The following is a 16,436-nucleotide window of genomic DNA, read 5'->3' on the forward strand; positions in this document are numbered from 1 at the left end:
CAAAATACACGAGAGGGATTGGCGCTGTCTGGATTTATCTTCAATCTCCACTTAGACCGCCCTAGATATCTGTGTGGTAAAATAATATTTGGCTGTCTCCTGTACTGACTGGATTGTCTGTCATTTTTGTTTCTTTCCTACTAATACAGGTAGATACATTTGTATACGTCTTAAAGATTCTAAGGATGTGACTTTTTGGTTATTTCCTTTTTTAAGAAATTGTTTTATGCTATGAATGCTACTTGATTACTTTTCTGCTTTGCTGATTATTTTGTTCTGAATTATGATTGTGAATTGTTTTTTCTTTTCTCAATGTTTGTAATTTCTTTTGTAAAGGTTTAATAAAACCATATACAATAAAAAAAAAAATAAGTTGAGATAGAGGGGAACGAGAAAACAAGGTGGAATGTTGAGGAGGAGTGGAATGTTGAGGAATGAGAGGTGAGGAAAGGAAGGCATGGGCCAAACCATACCCTGCCCATTCTTTCTGAACAATATCATACAGTGGTTTATGGACCTAAGGCTGCTACCAAAGGCCTGGTAGGGTAGCCAGAGCAGGCTCCTGGACAACTCGCAAAACAAAGCATAACATGAGCATTGCTGCATAGCAATTTGCTATGCAATTATGTAGGTTTGCTAATCAAATGGACACGTGTGTAGCAAAGTTAGCTATTTAAGTTGCCCTTTTCAATAAAAGTACAGCTCGCCCTGCATGCCTCTCTTGCCCTCGGTGCACTCTTCATCCTCTTTCTCTGTTCACTTCAAGTGCTAATGGAGAGAAATTGCAGCACAAATCTCCTCCACTCTTAAGGGCCAAAGGCATGTGTGGGTGTGCTAGGCAACAATCTATTTTAATTTTTCGAATAATTGCAAACCAGAGGTAATTTGGGTGATACTTTTATTGAGCTTTCTATATCCTGTCTGGTGAATACAGTATGTCATTCCTATAATGTAAGTTGTTACATAATGCATAATTACAGTATTGATACTGTAAAACACTGTATCATCTCCATGCTTTATAGTAAAGTTTAGGTTAGTGTATCTAAATTTCATATTGTCAACTACATTTAATATTTTGGGGGAAGATGCATCATATTGACGACTGAACACTTTTGAAAATGATCACATGATCAAATGCTTTTGCTGGCAAGCCGAGTTCTATAACTGCAGGTTGCATACATCTTGCAAGTGGTGCTCAACCCATTAGCAAAACCCATACTCAATATCTCCAGAGCTCTGGTCCTCTCTAGGCTGGACTACTGCAACAGCCTCTACCTCAATCTCCTGTATTCTCCCTTCGCTCCTTCAACTAATCCAGAATACGACTGCAAGACTTATCCTTGGCCTCAAGCCCAGTGACCGCATCTCTCCAGCCATAAAATCTCTCCACTGGCTCCCGGTTGCTGCTAGGATCAAGTTCAAGACCCTCTGCATCATCCACAAGGCTTTCTGATGCCTGTGACCCGGTACAACCAACTCTCTCACCCTAAATACCTCACTGCGAAAGCCCTTTGGTCTTCTAGCTCCAACTCTCTGCAGATCAGACGCTTCTTTAAGCAGAGAATGGGAGGTAGATCTCACTCCTCCGCATGGGCCTCTTTCTGGAATGGTCCTCAAGACCCTCCTTTTCTCGTCTGCATTCCCTCTCCCCCTCCCCTGCTAACTCCCCTGTCTGCCGCAGTGATTGGATGCCTAGTTACCTCTGAGTTCTACAGGGCACCAGATCCCCCGCCCGCCCAGTCTGCCTCCTCCTCGCACTCCTCCTCGCACTTAGCATGTGGACCTTCACACCCTGCACCCCATGCATTCCCTGGCACTTGACCTCCTGGTCTCCCCTTAGCACTTGGCTATCCCCTGTGGCCCTCTTTTCGCCCCTCCTCCACTCCCCTTCACTTGCATTCTTTTTTCTTTACCCTGAACTTTCCTTCCCACCCTAGCACTTCGCATTTTGTGCAGACCAGCACACCCTCGCACTTCTTTTTACTGCACTTGCACGATCTGAATGTCACAAGGCCTAGTAGAAATATTATTGTTGTCTTTCTCCTCTCTCACCCACCCTTTTTTGTCTTGTGGCACCTTGAAACGCCATTTGTTGTGTAGGTGCCTTACAAATATCCAATAAATAAAATAGAATGTCATGAAGTATTTATTTATCACCCTGTTGATTTATATCAGTACCCTGAAAGTAAGATGACCACAAACTTGTTCCTTCGTGTATGCCTTTCCTCTTGCATTATAAATCCACAAAGCAAACTAGGTGCTTACACAAAGTAACAATCAATAGTTCCATCTACTCTGTACATCTACAGATCTACTGCAATACCAAGCACTGTAGTTAGCGTCCAGAGCTGGCTTTTCTTTATGATTGATTGATTAATTGTATAATACATTACCACCTACAGGAGACAGCTGGCCAAACTGTTTTCAGAGCCTTTTTCATCACATCTATTTATTTGTGTCAATTCATGCAGCTAACCTTCTACATTTTACAGACACTCATTTATGGCTCGCAAAGTCTTTTCGGCAACTCACACAGTCGAGTAGATTTTATAAAGGGCGAGTAGCATTTGCAAAAGATGTTTGAAACTTTTATTTAACATTTACTTTATTTGCAGTAAATGTCAAACACAAGTTTCACTGTGCATTGCTGGCCTCTTAGGCTGAATAGGTAACCTAAGTTACCTGACCTGCAGGTCTAGCTGAAGTTTAAAAAATTTGCAAGGTCTGACTCCTCCCACTAATGTCTTATTTCAGTGATTATCAAACGGCTGTATTGTTGCTAATTTCATGTCTACAAGTTACTTTTGGTGACATTAACAATACTAGTACATAATTGCTAATCAAATGGGTCAGCTGGGGGGCGTGGCCAGCCAGCGTGCAATGAGCACGTAGCTTAGCAGAGCTCCTGCTCCACCGGCCTGAATCCTGAATTAGGGTGAAGTGCTCAGCAACAAAGCGAGCAACATACGATAGGCTGCAGGGGCTCATGGGACCTCTGTGCGGTTCGTTTGGAGAGAGGCAGAGCCGAGGGACACTGTGATCAGCAAGGCCAAAATGACCGCTGAAGCCCGGCAATTCAGAGCATCGAGGAGTCAGGGCGCACTAAACAATAAGGGGCGCATTGAGGGGACAGAGGAAGAGTGAACACCCCCCGGAATACAGGGGGTGCGGCCCGAACCGACGGCACACCACACAACACCGGAGGAGGTGAGACATGTCCCCCCCCCGGAGCAGCCACTGAGGGGCCAAGCCCACAAAGGGGTCGCAACCCTCCACCAACGATGGCTGAGGCGGTGTAAAGGGTGCCAAGGCAGGAGTCCCGTACAACGGACCATCGCAGAGGAGGAGCACCGGGAAACCCACCATGCACCACAGGTGAGAGGAGAGGAAACCTGCTGCGGACGGCGGGGCGGCCAGCGGGCAAACCAGTGAACGGATTAAGCAGCTGTGGATACCAGCGGGAGGCCCCGGGGCCCATCGGGAGAGGTGGTGGCCCACATACGAGATTGGGAGGACCATGAGGGTGTTCTGGTCTCCCCCCCACCCCGGGGCGAACTGTCATCAACGCTCTGGGGGCCGGGACAACCTGTGACACTGATACAGGGGCATACATCAGCCGCCAACTGCTGACTTGAGCGCTGCCCCGGTACTACATAGTCCAACACTGGGTTCGGCCAACAGCAGCGTCAGAGAAACAAACGGACGCCGCTAACACAGAAGCACCAAGCTGCATGCCATAAAACAAGACCTCCTCTTAACATACCGGAACGGCACATCTCAGACTCCAACCAGGACCTTGGCTTCTGCGCCAGGGGGGAGCTAGGACTGGGGCTGCCCTGGAAATAAACCCCTGTTTGGGAACTTCGCGCAGCAGAGGTCCCCCACCTCGTTGGGGTGACACACACAAGGAAATGGGGCGGGGCCCTGATTACGCGCATCAGAACACAGCATACGAAAGGAGGCAAGGTGTGGGCAATGAAGGAGGCACTTGGCGCCCGGAGGGCTACATAAAGCTGTCTGGACATATGAACTTCATAGGGAGACTCCTAAGATATAAGAGACTGTTGGGCCCTGCAACAGGAGCGAGAAGCTGAGGGGAGGGCCAGGTCACACACAGCCTAAACACCCCAAGGCAACCCGAGGTGGGACTACACAAGTGGACATAATTCTGGGCGACAGCGGACCCGGGACGAGATGGGGAGATCCCAGCAAAATATTGAGAAGTACACCGAAGTGCGGGATAAGCAGCAGAAGCAGCCGGAAGTGGACCGGACTGGTGAGGAGGGGGCAACAGGTGGAACTGGAGAAGTAGTGACTCTGGATGCCTTGATGAAAGAGATTGTCGTCCTCTGCCACCTTGGAAGGAAGCATTAAGGAAATCGGAGCAGATGTAACTCTACTCAGGGTGGACCCCCGCAAAGTATGTGAGCGCGTCACAGAGGTGGAACAGAGAGTTAGCACAGTTGAGGATGACATGCAAACTCTCAAAAATCAGGTGGCAGGGTTTGTAGGGACGACGAGAACCCTGGAGATGAGGGCCGTGGACGCGGAGGGACGCTCAAGGAGCTGCAACTTCAAACTGGTCGGGGTGCCGGAGAGAGAGGTGGGACCCTGTGCTGAACTGTTCGTGGAGAACCTGGTCCTGAAGGTGCTGGGATTCAAGGCCCTATCGAAATTCTTTACGGTGGAGAGAGCACACAGGGTGCCAGGAAGGCCCCCCCAACGGGGCGCTCCTCCAAGGGTGACGGTGGCCAAGATAATGAAATGCCGTGACCGGGATGCCCTTTTACAGGAGCCTCGGAAAATGAGCTTCTACGAAATCAGAAATACGAAATTGCGCATCTTGCCGGACTTCACACTGGAAGTGCAGCGGCAAAGGAGAACCTACGATGCAGTGAGGCGACGACTGCGAGAGCTAAACTTGAAATATATGATGTTGTTCCTGGCAAAATTGAAAGTAATCTCTGGAGGGTAGTCCTGGTTCTTTACCTCCCCGAAAGAAGTGTGGGAATGGCTGGAATCTGGGTTGCATGCAGAAAACCTGCAACACCAGGACGAGACGGAGGGAGCACGCCCCAAGGCAAAGGACTGAATGGAAAGGACTGCAAGGTCGCTGGTATGGAGACAATGGCAAGAAGACCACCAAGGGAGAACATGAGAATGAAAATAGGGATTTGAAGCCCTGAGCGGGCGGAGGCTGTGCGAAGCTCCCCCCCCAGACACTTGACACCGTTGACTACCACCCACGAGGGAAGATTGGGAGGTGGGGAGTACTAGTCAAGGAGTCCATGCACCGGGAGAGGGTGGTCGGTACCTCAGGGAATACCAACCAGTTGTTACGGGAGAAAGGTTGAGGAGGTGAGGTCCACGGAGGACATTTGGGAAAGGGGGATGGGGGGGAGGGTGTCATGTTGGGGGGGAATTGGGGTTGAAAACACTGAGTTGGGGAGGGGTGTGAACGGGGATGAGGATCAGGGACAAGGAGGAGATGAGCGGCCTGTGACGGCAAGAACAAAGAATATGGAGGAACGGGGACGGGTCTGGGCATAGGAATTGGCGACAGTGGGGAGAGGGGGGTTGGGAGGGACTCGAGAGGGACAGAGGGGTAACCTGAGAAATTGGTCCAGCAACTTAGATGGGTTGGATGGGAGGCCTAAAAATTGGGACGTGGAACATCCGGGGACTGGGGATGTACCAGAAGAGACGGAGGGTGGGGGAGTTCCTGAAGAGGCAAGGAATACAAGTCACCTTTATACAAGAGACGTACATGGGTAAGGAGGAGCTAGGAAAACTGGGGAAACTGTGGGGAGGACAGGTAGTTGGAACGACCTACTCAACCCAAGCAAGGGGGTTGCTCATTGGTAGCTAGAGGGATACCACTGAAGGTGGAAATAGTGCTGAAAGATGAGATAGGCAGGAGGGTGACTGTGGTGTGCTTATGGGAAGGTAGAACAATCTGCCTGGTCAACTCATACGCACCGAAAGTGGATGATGGGGAATATTTCCCGCCGGTACTGTGCAGGATGGGGACATACAGGGGTGATATGGTGGTGTGGGGAGAGAACTTCAATTGCCACTTGGATGAATGCCTGGACGGGTCCGGGGGTCGGGGGTCCCCAAGAAGCACATGACAATGGCACTCCATAAGATAATGAAGGAACTCGACCATGTGGAGATGTGGAGGGAAAGACATGGGGAGGAAGAGGGGTACTCCTATTATTCGTGCGTGAATGGTTCCTACTCCCGCCTGGACTACCTCCTAACAGGAAGGGAACATTGTCAGTACTTTGAGGAGCCGGAATACCTGGGACGCACCCTATCGGACCACTCCCGCTTAGTGGTCACAATGTTCGGGACCAATGAGAGACCTCCCCGGCGGCTATGGCGACTGCAGAAAGAGGCGCTATTGGATGGGGCGTTTGTTGGCGAACTTCAGGGAGCGATTACAACCTATTTTGAGCTAAATGAGGGGTCGGTAGAATCAAGGAAGTCGCTCTGGGAGGCCTTCAAGGTGACAATAAGGGGGAAGTGCCTATCCATGACAGTAGGTATGCATAGACGGCTCCTCAACACACTACGACGAATGGAAGCCCAGGTGGCCACCTAGATGGGGAGGTGGCAAGGGGCACCCCCCGGTGGGGGGAATGCCTGGCGCAGAAACTTGAACTCCACCAGGAGACCCTGGTGAACCTGTCGCAGTGTGATAGTAGCAAACGGGATGTTCGATTACACAGGGAGGGGGATAAGGTGGGTAAATTACTGGCCTGGCTGATTAGTAAGGAAAACCCGAGTCGGGCTATTACCCAAATTAGAACTAACTCGGGGGAGGTAGTGGGGACCCAGAGGGAAATTAATGAGGCATTCGCAACATTCTACATGGAACTGTATACGAGTGAGAATGGGTATGTAGATGTAGATGTGGAAGATCTTATGGAATCACTGCGGTTACTGAAACTGGGGGTGAACCTAAGAGAGGAGTTGGAAGCCCCAATCGAGGAGGGAGATATCTGCTGGATGATCTGCACTATGAGGAAAGGCAATGCACCTGGTAGTGATGGATTTCCGGTAGAATTTTATTCCATGTTTATCGACCTTCTGGTGCCGCAGCTCCAGAAGGTGTATGAGGAAGCTTTCCAGAATGGTCATCTCCCAGAATCTATGAGAGAGGCAGTGATCACTGTGATATTGAAGAAAGGGAAGGATCCGTTCGATTGTATGGCGTACCAGCCGATATCCCTAGTAAACGTTGATGGGAAAATGCTGGGGAAAATTCTAGCCACCATACTGGCGAAGGTAGCGCTGCAACTGGTCCACCCGGATCAATGCGGGTTTGTCGGAGGAAGGAACATGTCTGGTAATATTTCTCGCCTTCATCATGTCATGGATCTAGTGAAGGCACAGAGGTATGACATGGCGATAGCCTCCTTTGACGCCATGAAGGCGTTTGACTCGCCAGAATGGAAATGGCTATTTAGGTTGCTGAGGGAATTTGGGTTTGGGGATAACATATGTAGATGGTTGGGCCTGTTATATAATAAACCAACAGCGATGGTGAGGATCAATAATTGGGTGTCTGGATCATGGGAACTGGGTAGGGGAACACGGCAGGGGTGTGCAGCTTCCCCAATTCTATTTGCCTTGGCCCTGGAACCAATGGCAGCATTTCTAAGGCAGGAAATGATGGAGGCAGGGATTGAAGCGGGAGGTCTGAGGCATGTAGTGTCACTATATGCGGATGACCTACTGCTGTATGCAACAAACCTTAGGGTATATCTCCCGTAGCTGCTCGAGATACTGCAGAATTTCCAGTTCATGTCTGGCTTTGGCATCAATGTGGAAAAATCGGTGCTGTTCCCGCTAGGGGGGGTTACGACCATATGTGGTGAAAAAAAGTCTTCTTTAAAATGCCGGACGCCAAGGTAAGGGAATTATTGTGGAATACGGGGAGGAAGAGGCTATCCCTGGAAATATTGCACAGATCTAGAGAGGATGGAGGGTTGGGCCTGCCAATCTATGGGAAATACTTTGTGGTGGCACAGCTACAGTCGGTACTGCTGTGGGATCAACCTGGGGGGAAACCCTGAAAGGGCTGATAGGTGATTTGCCACCGAATCGGAGAGTGGTGGAACTGCTGTGGCACCCACTGAGTAATAAGGGGAGGTCCACGGTGTTCGAGGCGGTGAGAGGCACTTGGAAGAAATAAGTTGGCACAAGAGTGGCCAGGGGCAGTCTGATGGTAAACTCCCATGGGTTGTGGATCAGAAACTTTGCCAGGCGATTGGAAGGGCAGGAATACAGAGGCTCCGGGAAAAAGGGTGTGAGATGGTGGGGGATCTTTTTGAGGGTGGGAAGCTGCTTACCTGTAAGGAATTGTATCTAAAGTTCGGTCTCCCACAGGGTCTTTTCCTGGCATACGGTGCAGTGGTCCGACGACTGACAGATATCTGGGAGGGAATCCCAGAGGAACCGGAACCAAGTCCGGTACTGCGGGTACTGCTAGACCAAACGGGGGTAGGGCACGATCTCCAGAATTTACAAAGCCCTGTGGGAAGGGGATCCCGGGGGGGAGTTGAAGGTTAAAGAAAAGTGGGAGGCGGACATGGGATACCAAATTTCAGAAAAAGAGTGGCCTCAGTTATGGGAATTGGTCCAGAAGACATCACGAACGCCCGCTTCCAACTGGTCCAATTTAACATCATACACAGGACGTATGTAACTCCAGTGAGGCTACGGGCGATGAATAAAGAATTGTCAGATGAATGTCCCAGATGTGGAATAGGCCAGGCGGATTCTGGCACATAAGGGAGTATGGTGTAGTAGCTAAATACTGGGACGAAGTGATTAAAGGGGTGAATAGGCTGTTGGGGACCAAGTGGGAACGGAATCCGGGTGTATGTATATGGGGTAAACTCCCAGGGGGGAAAAGCCAGGCACGAGAGATGGGGGTGGGGAGGAGAGGGGAATAGGGAGGGTGGGGACCAAGGGATTTGCCGCAGAGTCACCCGGCTCTCAGGGACACCACAGACCACAAAGGATTGTCTGCCATCAACCATGGAAAGAATGGAGAGGCCTGGAGGACACAACCTGGATACTTGAATATGGAGGGAGGGGGGAGGGTGATGGGGGGTTGTGATCACGGTTATGTTTAAAAATGTTAATAAAAAGTTTTTTTTTTAAATGGGTCTGTTTGCTAATTGAAAAATGTGTAATTAGCAAACTCTGCTAATCAATTTTTGAAAACTAATTTATGCCTTGCAAAAGGAAGGGGAGAAATCATCTAGACCGCCTGAATGTTCCATCGCCCAATCCCATTGGGTGACCTAGGGTACCCGATGAGGGTGCTTGGTTGCAGACTCCAGGATTACCAACTCCAGATTCTGGCACCATCAAGAACTGCCAAGAAAGATCCAACAAAAGTTAGGAAAGAAGTGTGGCACACTACAGATCTCAGAGACTGAGAGTGATTATTTGCTGCTGTGAAAGGGGACTGGAGTTAAGGTGGGGAAAGAACGAGTACCAAGGTCCTACAGAAAGACCATCTGATTTGTGATAGCTCGAGATCACCCTGTGAACGCAGACAAAACCATAACCCCTATTTTTGGTTTGAATCAAAAATAAAAGTTCATAATAAACCTGTACTCTGTTTTGAGTGGCCTGTCAAACCCTCACACTTACACTATTTTACAGGTATACTTTGAACTCCTTATTGAAGAGGCATTGCTTTAACTTCTATGATTCTGAAACGTTTGCTTGGAGGTGCAAGCCAGGGAAGAGTACAGGTAGTGCCACAGAGGTCTTTGTATTAAGAAAAAGACAAAGCGGAATCCATGCACTAACAAGACTTTGTCAAACGGAGATAACACAGTGTAGTAACAGTGTAGCAAGTAAGTATCACTTTTAAATATGGTTTCTTTCAGAGTCAATATAGAAAAGTCCTTACTGAAAGACAATAAGCAAATAACAGGCACATACATTTAGATTCAAGCAAGCAGGTTCTCAAAGTCCAATAAGCGGCCAAGGTTGCACATAGGAGCAGTCTTATGTGGGAGAGATATACCTCAATGAGAGCAGTTCTTGAATTTTCGTTGGAGGGAGTCCTTCAAGAGTCTATGGAAAAGAGGCCCGGAAATGAAGAATGACTTTAAGAAAATGCCTGCAAGCCGTGCTAGATGGTCTAGAGAGCAATACCCTGCAAGCACGCAAGCAGTTTGCAGGATGCAGTTGGTATTTTCCAGAGGTGGTTGCTGTGCACATTGTTCAGCAACCACTGAGGATCCCAGTGACAGCACACCAAGGCAAATGGGAGCCCCTGAGCCCTGGGAAGGATGATTATTCAAGATTTTAATATTCCCAGGTCAGGTGACAAGAGTCAGAGGAGCAAACGAGAGGTGGCTGTGGTAAATGGTTTTCTGTGATGCAGAGCACCAATATCGTCTTCAAACACATCTCCTGAGGATAGGGTCAGCTTGGTGAGATTCAAGGAAAGGACAGATGATTAGGAAAAGCTGAGGAAAACTTACAAGATGGGCCAGCCTCTGAAGATGGACCAGGGCTGCGATTTGGGACGTGCAGTCAAAGGAAGGGAGGTGCCACAGCCTATGTTGCTTCCTAGGTGAGTGGAAACTGCACTAGAGTGCTTGCCTGGGATCCTCTGGTGAAGATTTTCTGGTCAAATCTTCATGGTTCTGGCAGTGAAGGGGCACCACCAGCATAGCCACATAACATAGAGAGGGTATGTTTGTGGTACCCCTGCACTTGACGTCAGATGGACTCTTAAGGCAAAGCACAAAAACGGAGAGCCACACTCTTTCAGGCTTTGGATTAAGCCTGACTGGGAGGAAAAGGAAGTAATAAAACCTAACATGGAGAAATCATGGGGCTCTGGCGAGAGACCCAGCAAAATGTGGAGTGGAAGTAGTAGTGAATATAGAGTTGCCTCATGAGGAGATGCAGGTGCAGAAAGAGATGAAGGTGCAGGAGGAGTTAGAGGTGCATGTCAGGTAGAGGAGATACCAAAAAAAAGAGATTGGAGAAGGTGAAGATCAGGTAGGATGGGTTGAGAGAAGCTAAGGAGATGGTGGCAAGGGAACTCAATGACTATTTAGCAAAGAAGCGGGCGCCACAGGTGCCTAAGAAAGAGAGGGACAGGAGGCTGTAAAGAGGGAAGGTGAGGAAGAGATGAGAAGAAAAGGTGAAAAGGAGGGGAATGGAAAGATTGAGGAGAAGAATGAGGCAACCACCTACCTCATGCAAGTAAGGTGGGTGGAGGAACGAGCATATAGCGGAATGCAGAGGAAGTATGCAAAGAGACCGAGCAACTCAAAAAAGGGAAACTGAGTTTAGGGAAGCACCACTACCCCCTAGGAACGTGCTTGAAATGAGGGGCGATTTACCCCATTTTGAAAGTATAGTTTCAAAGATGAAAATGGGTAAGTGCAGATGAAGGGTTTCTGAGGTGTTTGGGCACAGGTTTCTTTCCTCTTTCTGCTAAAAAACAAAACACTTTAATGCAAATCTTTTTTGACAGAATTTCCTTTTTGTAAGAACAAATAAAATTTCACATTTAGGTCTACTTTATGTAAAATGCCTTTATATTTACTATTTTGATTGCTTTCAAAATAAAATGAGCTCTTTCTTTTCATTTTTATCGGAATATTATGATATTGTAATAGAGAACCCCTGCAATAATATCACTGCTGGAACTGTCCTTCGAATTACACTCCCAAAATTCTCTACGTTCAATTTGGTAACCCCTCATTTCACTTTTTTCTGTTCTGTTAGAGATACTAGTTTCCTGCAACTCAACTTGTTGGAGTTTTTTGTGAGGGTCTTATTAAAAATATTTGGCTCTGTTTGCTGCAGAGACCCAGCTCGTGGACTATGGTTGGTGGTGTATCTCTAAAAAGCTCTATTTATGTACAGGGATAGGGTATAGGTTTGTCTTTTTTTTATTATGCTTTAATCAACAATATAGCACATTAATTGTGTTTTGTTTTTAGTGAAACTTGGAAGAATAGTATGTACATTTTACCATTGCAGTGTCGAGGCAGGGAGCACTTTGAACCCAGGGCTAATGCAATGGTGCCATGCCTTATGTCGCATAGCCGCCATATGGACTTTGGGCCAGTCAACCAGGTTCTGAACCTCCATTCCCATTTGGTCAGAATGCACTAGCCTCAGCAATGTTGAACTGCAGGTCCATAAAACACTCTGAAATATCTAAGATGAAACAGGGGGCACTGGCACTCAGTACTGCTACTGTCAATGGTACCACAGCACCAACATTGACTTTCATTTAAACTTTTCCTTGGGATGGAGAAGTGGGTCCTCATCCTCTATAGCAAGATCGATGGGGATTGCGGGCAAAGAAACCTGCAAGCCTCTCCCTTAAGTAATATTCTTTAGACAGTAGGGTGCTGATTAACATGCTGGTTACTTTAATTTCAAGCATCCATATCATTGCTTTAAGAAAAAAGCTTCCTTGTGGAATTCCAAAGACCATTCCTTTCCCACAGTTATTTTACCTGTTTTAAGGACAGAGTTTGTTATGGTAAGTGAGGAGTATTCATGACGAAAAGCTGGAATTAATGATGTCAAAGAAACCCCAGGTCATTTGCTGCACCTGGTTGTGTGCCTTCTGTAAGGAACGCATGGTGGCAATAGTAAGACAGACTCAAGTGACCACAGTTCAAGGGTGTTTATTGAACTTTTGCAAGGGTGCGATAAACACCTATCTAAATCTACAGATGGGAGCAGGCTACGACCATCAAATAATAATATTTCAGTCCTAATGGAGTCTTGTCAAATTAAAAGGGCCTATACTAAAAATAAACTATTGCCAATCCTTGCCACTAAGTTACAAAATAATGTGAGGTAATGTTCATGAAAAAGAAAAGTGTTCACAATATAATGTCAGGGTTCTTGGGCCGTTGGCCTCCCTTCCCGAGGTTTTCTGCATAGTAGCAAGGCGGGTCACTTGAGCCAAGCACACACTCTGGCTTCTGTGGCACAAGGATACAGTTTCATTTTCCCAGTTCAGGACCTTCTGTGTCCAAGTCTCTTTACTTCTCACAAGTCTCTTAATGCAGAGGGCCTGCTATACCAAAACAACACATACATTTTCTCTTCAATATTCAACTTGGGTGTTTACCCTGGATCCCACTCTGCCGGGCTCAGATCCCTTTCAAACAAGTCTCAATTAGCCTCCCTCAGCCAGGCTCAGACCAATTTGGATTTACTTTAAACTATTGAAGAGTTTCAACTGTGCACAGGGTTTAGCTTAACCCATTGCAGGATAACTTTGATCTCTTTCCCCGCAGTATCAGTTGGATACCTAACAGAGACTTTCGAATGAGCACCCACGTGGTGCCGGACCACTGTGTGTGTGGCATCTTTTCTTGCTTTCCCAAATTTCAGTTACAAAGTTTAATTATTTCTTTTGGCTGTCAATTGTATTTGCGTCGCTTATCCTAAACTCTTCACACACTGTTCTCTTTATACAATGTTGCCACTTGCAACCTTGGTTCAAATCAAAGGGTGGTTCGGTACTAGTCTCTTTGACTCACCGGCTGTGCTTTCATTTTGGACGCCACTTTGTTGTAGTAGCCAAGGACGGTACCACACCAGCAATCGCTCCTCCCAGCCTTGGTTATCGATGCGCAAGTGCCCGAGGTACCTCCGACGCACTGTGCAGGTTTGGTCAGCCTTTAATTACTGGTCTTCAGTTTCTTGCTTTCCAACGTTCATGAAAGTAACAGTCTTTATAGGTCGATGCTTCCCTCCTTGCAACCCTCTCCATCTCGCCATCCTTCTCCTTGTATTGAATGGCCATCTTGGAACTGCGGTTTCCTCGTTTGTTTTGCCTCGCTCCCAGTGTGCTTTCATGCTGCCTCCGCATTTTATTCACTGAGGATGTGTGATGGAAGTCAGGTGTGTGTAATGATCCGTAATTGCCTGGGCATGGTGTTGGCACATGTTCGGTTTACGGCTCTGGTGTTTGTCTATTGTCGTTCAAGGTGAACTGTCTGTGAGAAAGTGTTTGTGTCAGGAAAGTGGGGGGGGTTGAGTTCCTAGGTGTGGAAAAGGTGTTATAAGAAAGGGGATACCCCGTCTCACCCTCCAGTGTCCCACTTCCACTCCCCTAAGAACCCTCATCCAGGTGATCCTCCCGCACTGGTCCACCCCAAGAACTGGATCCAAAAGCGATGGCCATGTCCTGGGCACCTAGATGAGCGGTGCCCAGAGACTAACGGGTGAGACACGTTTCACTTTCAGTGCTCCCAGCCCCATGTATATTTCAACAGTCACTCCTTTTTGGCACCATGCTGAAACCTTTGGTGTCATTTTTTTACTGGCCTTCCCTCAAGATAAGATCTGTTTCGGGAGATTTTTCACAGACAAAGCACTCTGTGGCATGCTCCTGTACTCTCAAAAGCAATATGCTTGTTGGATGGGCAGCACTGTAAGATCCCAGTTAGATTATTGTAGAACATTCTGCTCCCTATACCCTAATATCATCTTCTACTTAAGCTTTTTACACTATGTATACCTTTGACTAAGGATAATTGTATCACATTTATATAGCTTATAGAACTCTATTTTGGCCTTATTTGGGAGTGGGACTATTATTAAATGGCCATCCTTTTCCATTGGTGATGTTGATCTATCATCTTTGCCTTGCACAATCTTCTGCCTGAATCTTAGTATGGCATTCATATCCCTCTAAGCTGATTCTTCTGCAATCCTGACCTTTCATTTTTCCACCAAGCTAACATGGTTCATTGATATCAAAGTGTCAAAATGTTAACGTTTTCCTCTTGTTCTATGCCACGTTACCAATGTCTACCTATTTTAGTGTAAACTGAAACATCTACTTTAACACCACTCCTTCCCTATGCACAATACCATTGCCACTTTAATTGTCTGCAACACCTGTATCTTTGGTAGTATATTGCGCTATTTTTCTGCTTGCACTTGATGGGTAACTCATAGCTGCACATTGAGAGGCTTACTGTGGAGCTCCATCGGGGCACAACGTTAATGGAAGGCGTGAAAGCCTTGAGTAAGGCGTTAACGCCTTCCATTAACAACATGCCCCTTGTTTTACTCATTTGGGTGGTGGGGAGGTGGGGCGAGACCCAGCTAGCATTTCCGCCACCTTCCTACCACTCTGCCATACAAATGCTCCAGGATTTGCGCAAGCATGTATTTTCATGCCAGTGCAAATGCTGGAGATCCCCAGGGCGTCTGCCGGTTTTATGCACCTATATAAAGCAGCCAGACCCCATATGGATCCATTGTAAATGCTGCCTGACATGCTTGCATGTCGGAGAGCTTTTAATTGTAATTCTGAATGCTGCTTACCATGCATGCATGGCAAGCTGTGTGCACAATGACAATTAAACACTGCCCTACATGTCTGCATGCCGGGCAGTATTTAATTGTATTGTGAACACTGCCTACCATGCTTGCAAATGGTGAATATTTGGCGGCGGGGACCTGGATACGTCTGAATGCAAACATACCAAGTCCCTGCTGTCAAATTACAAATATGAGCAAAATGATGTTCTATTTGTTCCTCACTTTCTTATTGCATGTCAGTGCTATTTTCCTAGTGACATTTTCAGTTATTGTATGTTCTTGTTTCTGTTTCATCTGTAGGCCAATTTACGCCAGAAGGTTACCCATTCAATGCAGACTAATGCCAGTCACATGAGAAGAGAAAATGCAACTCAAGTGTACCTACCGAAGCAGGTGGCCACTCAGACCAAACGGGATAACTCAAGTAATGTGCCAAAGCCACAGATCTACCTGGCTGGCCTCCGGGGTGGAGGAAAGACTACAAAGATGGTCAAAGTCAATTTAACGCGAGATGTTGAGGAGTCCTAAATAGTGAATGCAATGTACACTTTGCAGTAAAAAAATGGGAAAGCTATATATTTTTTGTTGAATTATTTGCATTGTAATTCATTGAATAAAATATTTATTATAATTTTAAAACACATAGCATATTCATTATATAGTTTTTGGCACAATGGTTCAATTTATGTACACTAGTTTACCTGTCTGCAAAATGTTCAGATGTAAAAATGTAATCATTCCAAATATTCACACAGTATTCAATTACAAAGATAGCACAAACGTGATTGTATGTATTAATATATAACTCATTAGTAATTGGTAATGTTCCCCATATTGGGATAATATTAACAATATTTGAGTTCTATAGTTTGTGATGTTAAACTATTCTCTATGATCTCAATTTAAATTGAGTTATTGGATAATTGTTTCTTTCATAACTTAAGAATCACTTTCTGGCCATATTCATAAAATTAAAGCCATTTATATGACATTGAACCTTTGTCAAAGTAACCACTGTGGATTAATCAAGTATCTTTTTATAGAGTACTTCAACTTCAGTTGTGTTTCTTCAGTTT

The 16,436-nt window shown here is 46.6% G+C and overlaps 1 protein-coding gene across 2 annotated transcripts in view; it reads left to right on the plus strand.

Annotated features, from left to right (window-relative positions):
* Positions 1-16,030, plus strand: part of CFAP206 (cilia and flagella associated protein 206) — a 901,100-nt gene extending 885,070 nt beyond the window's left edge. For both annotated transcript variants that reach the window (XM_069606378.1, XM_069606379.1), the window contains exon 13: positions 15,661-16,030. In XM_069606378.1, the coding sequence (XP_069462479.1) occupies positions 15,661-15,888 (228 nt within the window). In that variant the 3' untranslated portion in view covers positions 15,889-16,030. The remainder of the gene's footprint in view (positions 1-15,660) is intronic.
* Positions 16,031-16,436: the final 406 nt, after the last annotated feature.

Source organism: Ambystoma mexicanum, chromosome 4p (assembly GCF_040938575.1).
Source record: "Ambystoma mexicanum isolate Mex_15411 chromosome 4p, UKY_AmexF1_1, whole genome shotgun sequence".
In the NCBI taxonomy this organism is placed as follows: Eukaryota; Metazoa; Chordata; class Amphibia; order Caudata; family Ambystomatidae; genus Ambystoma; species Ambystoma mexicanum.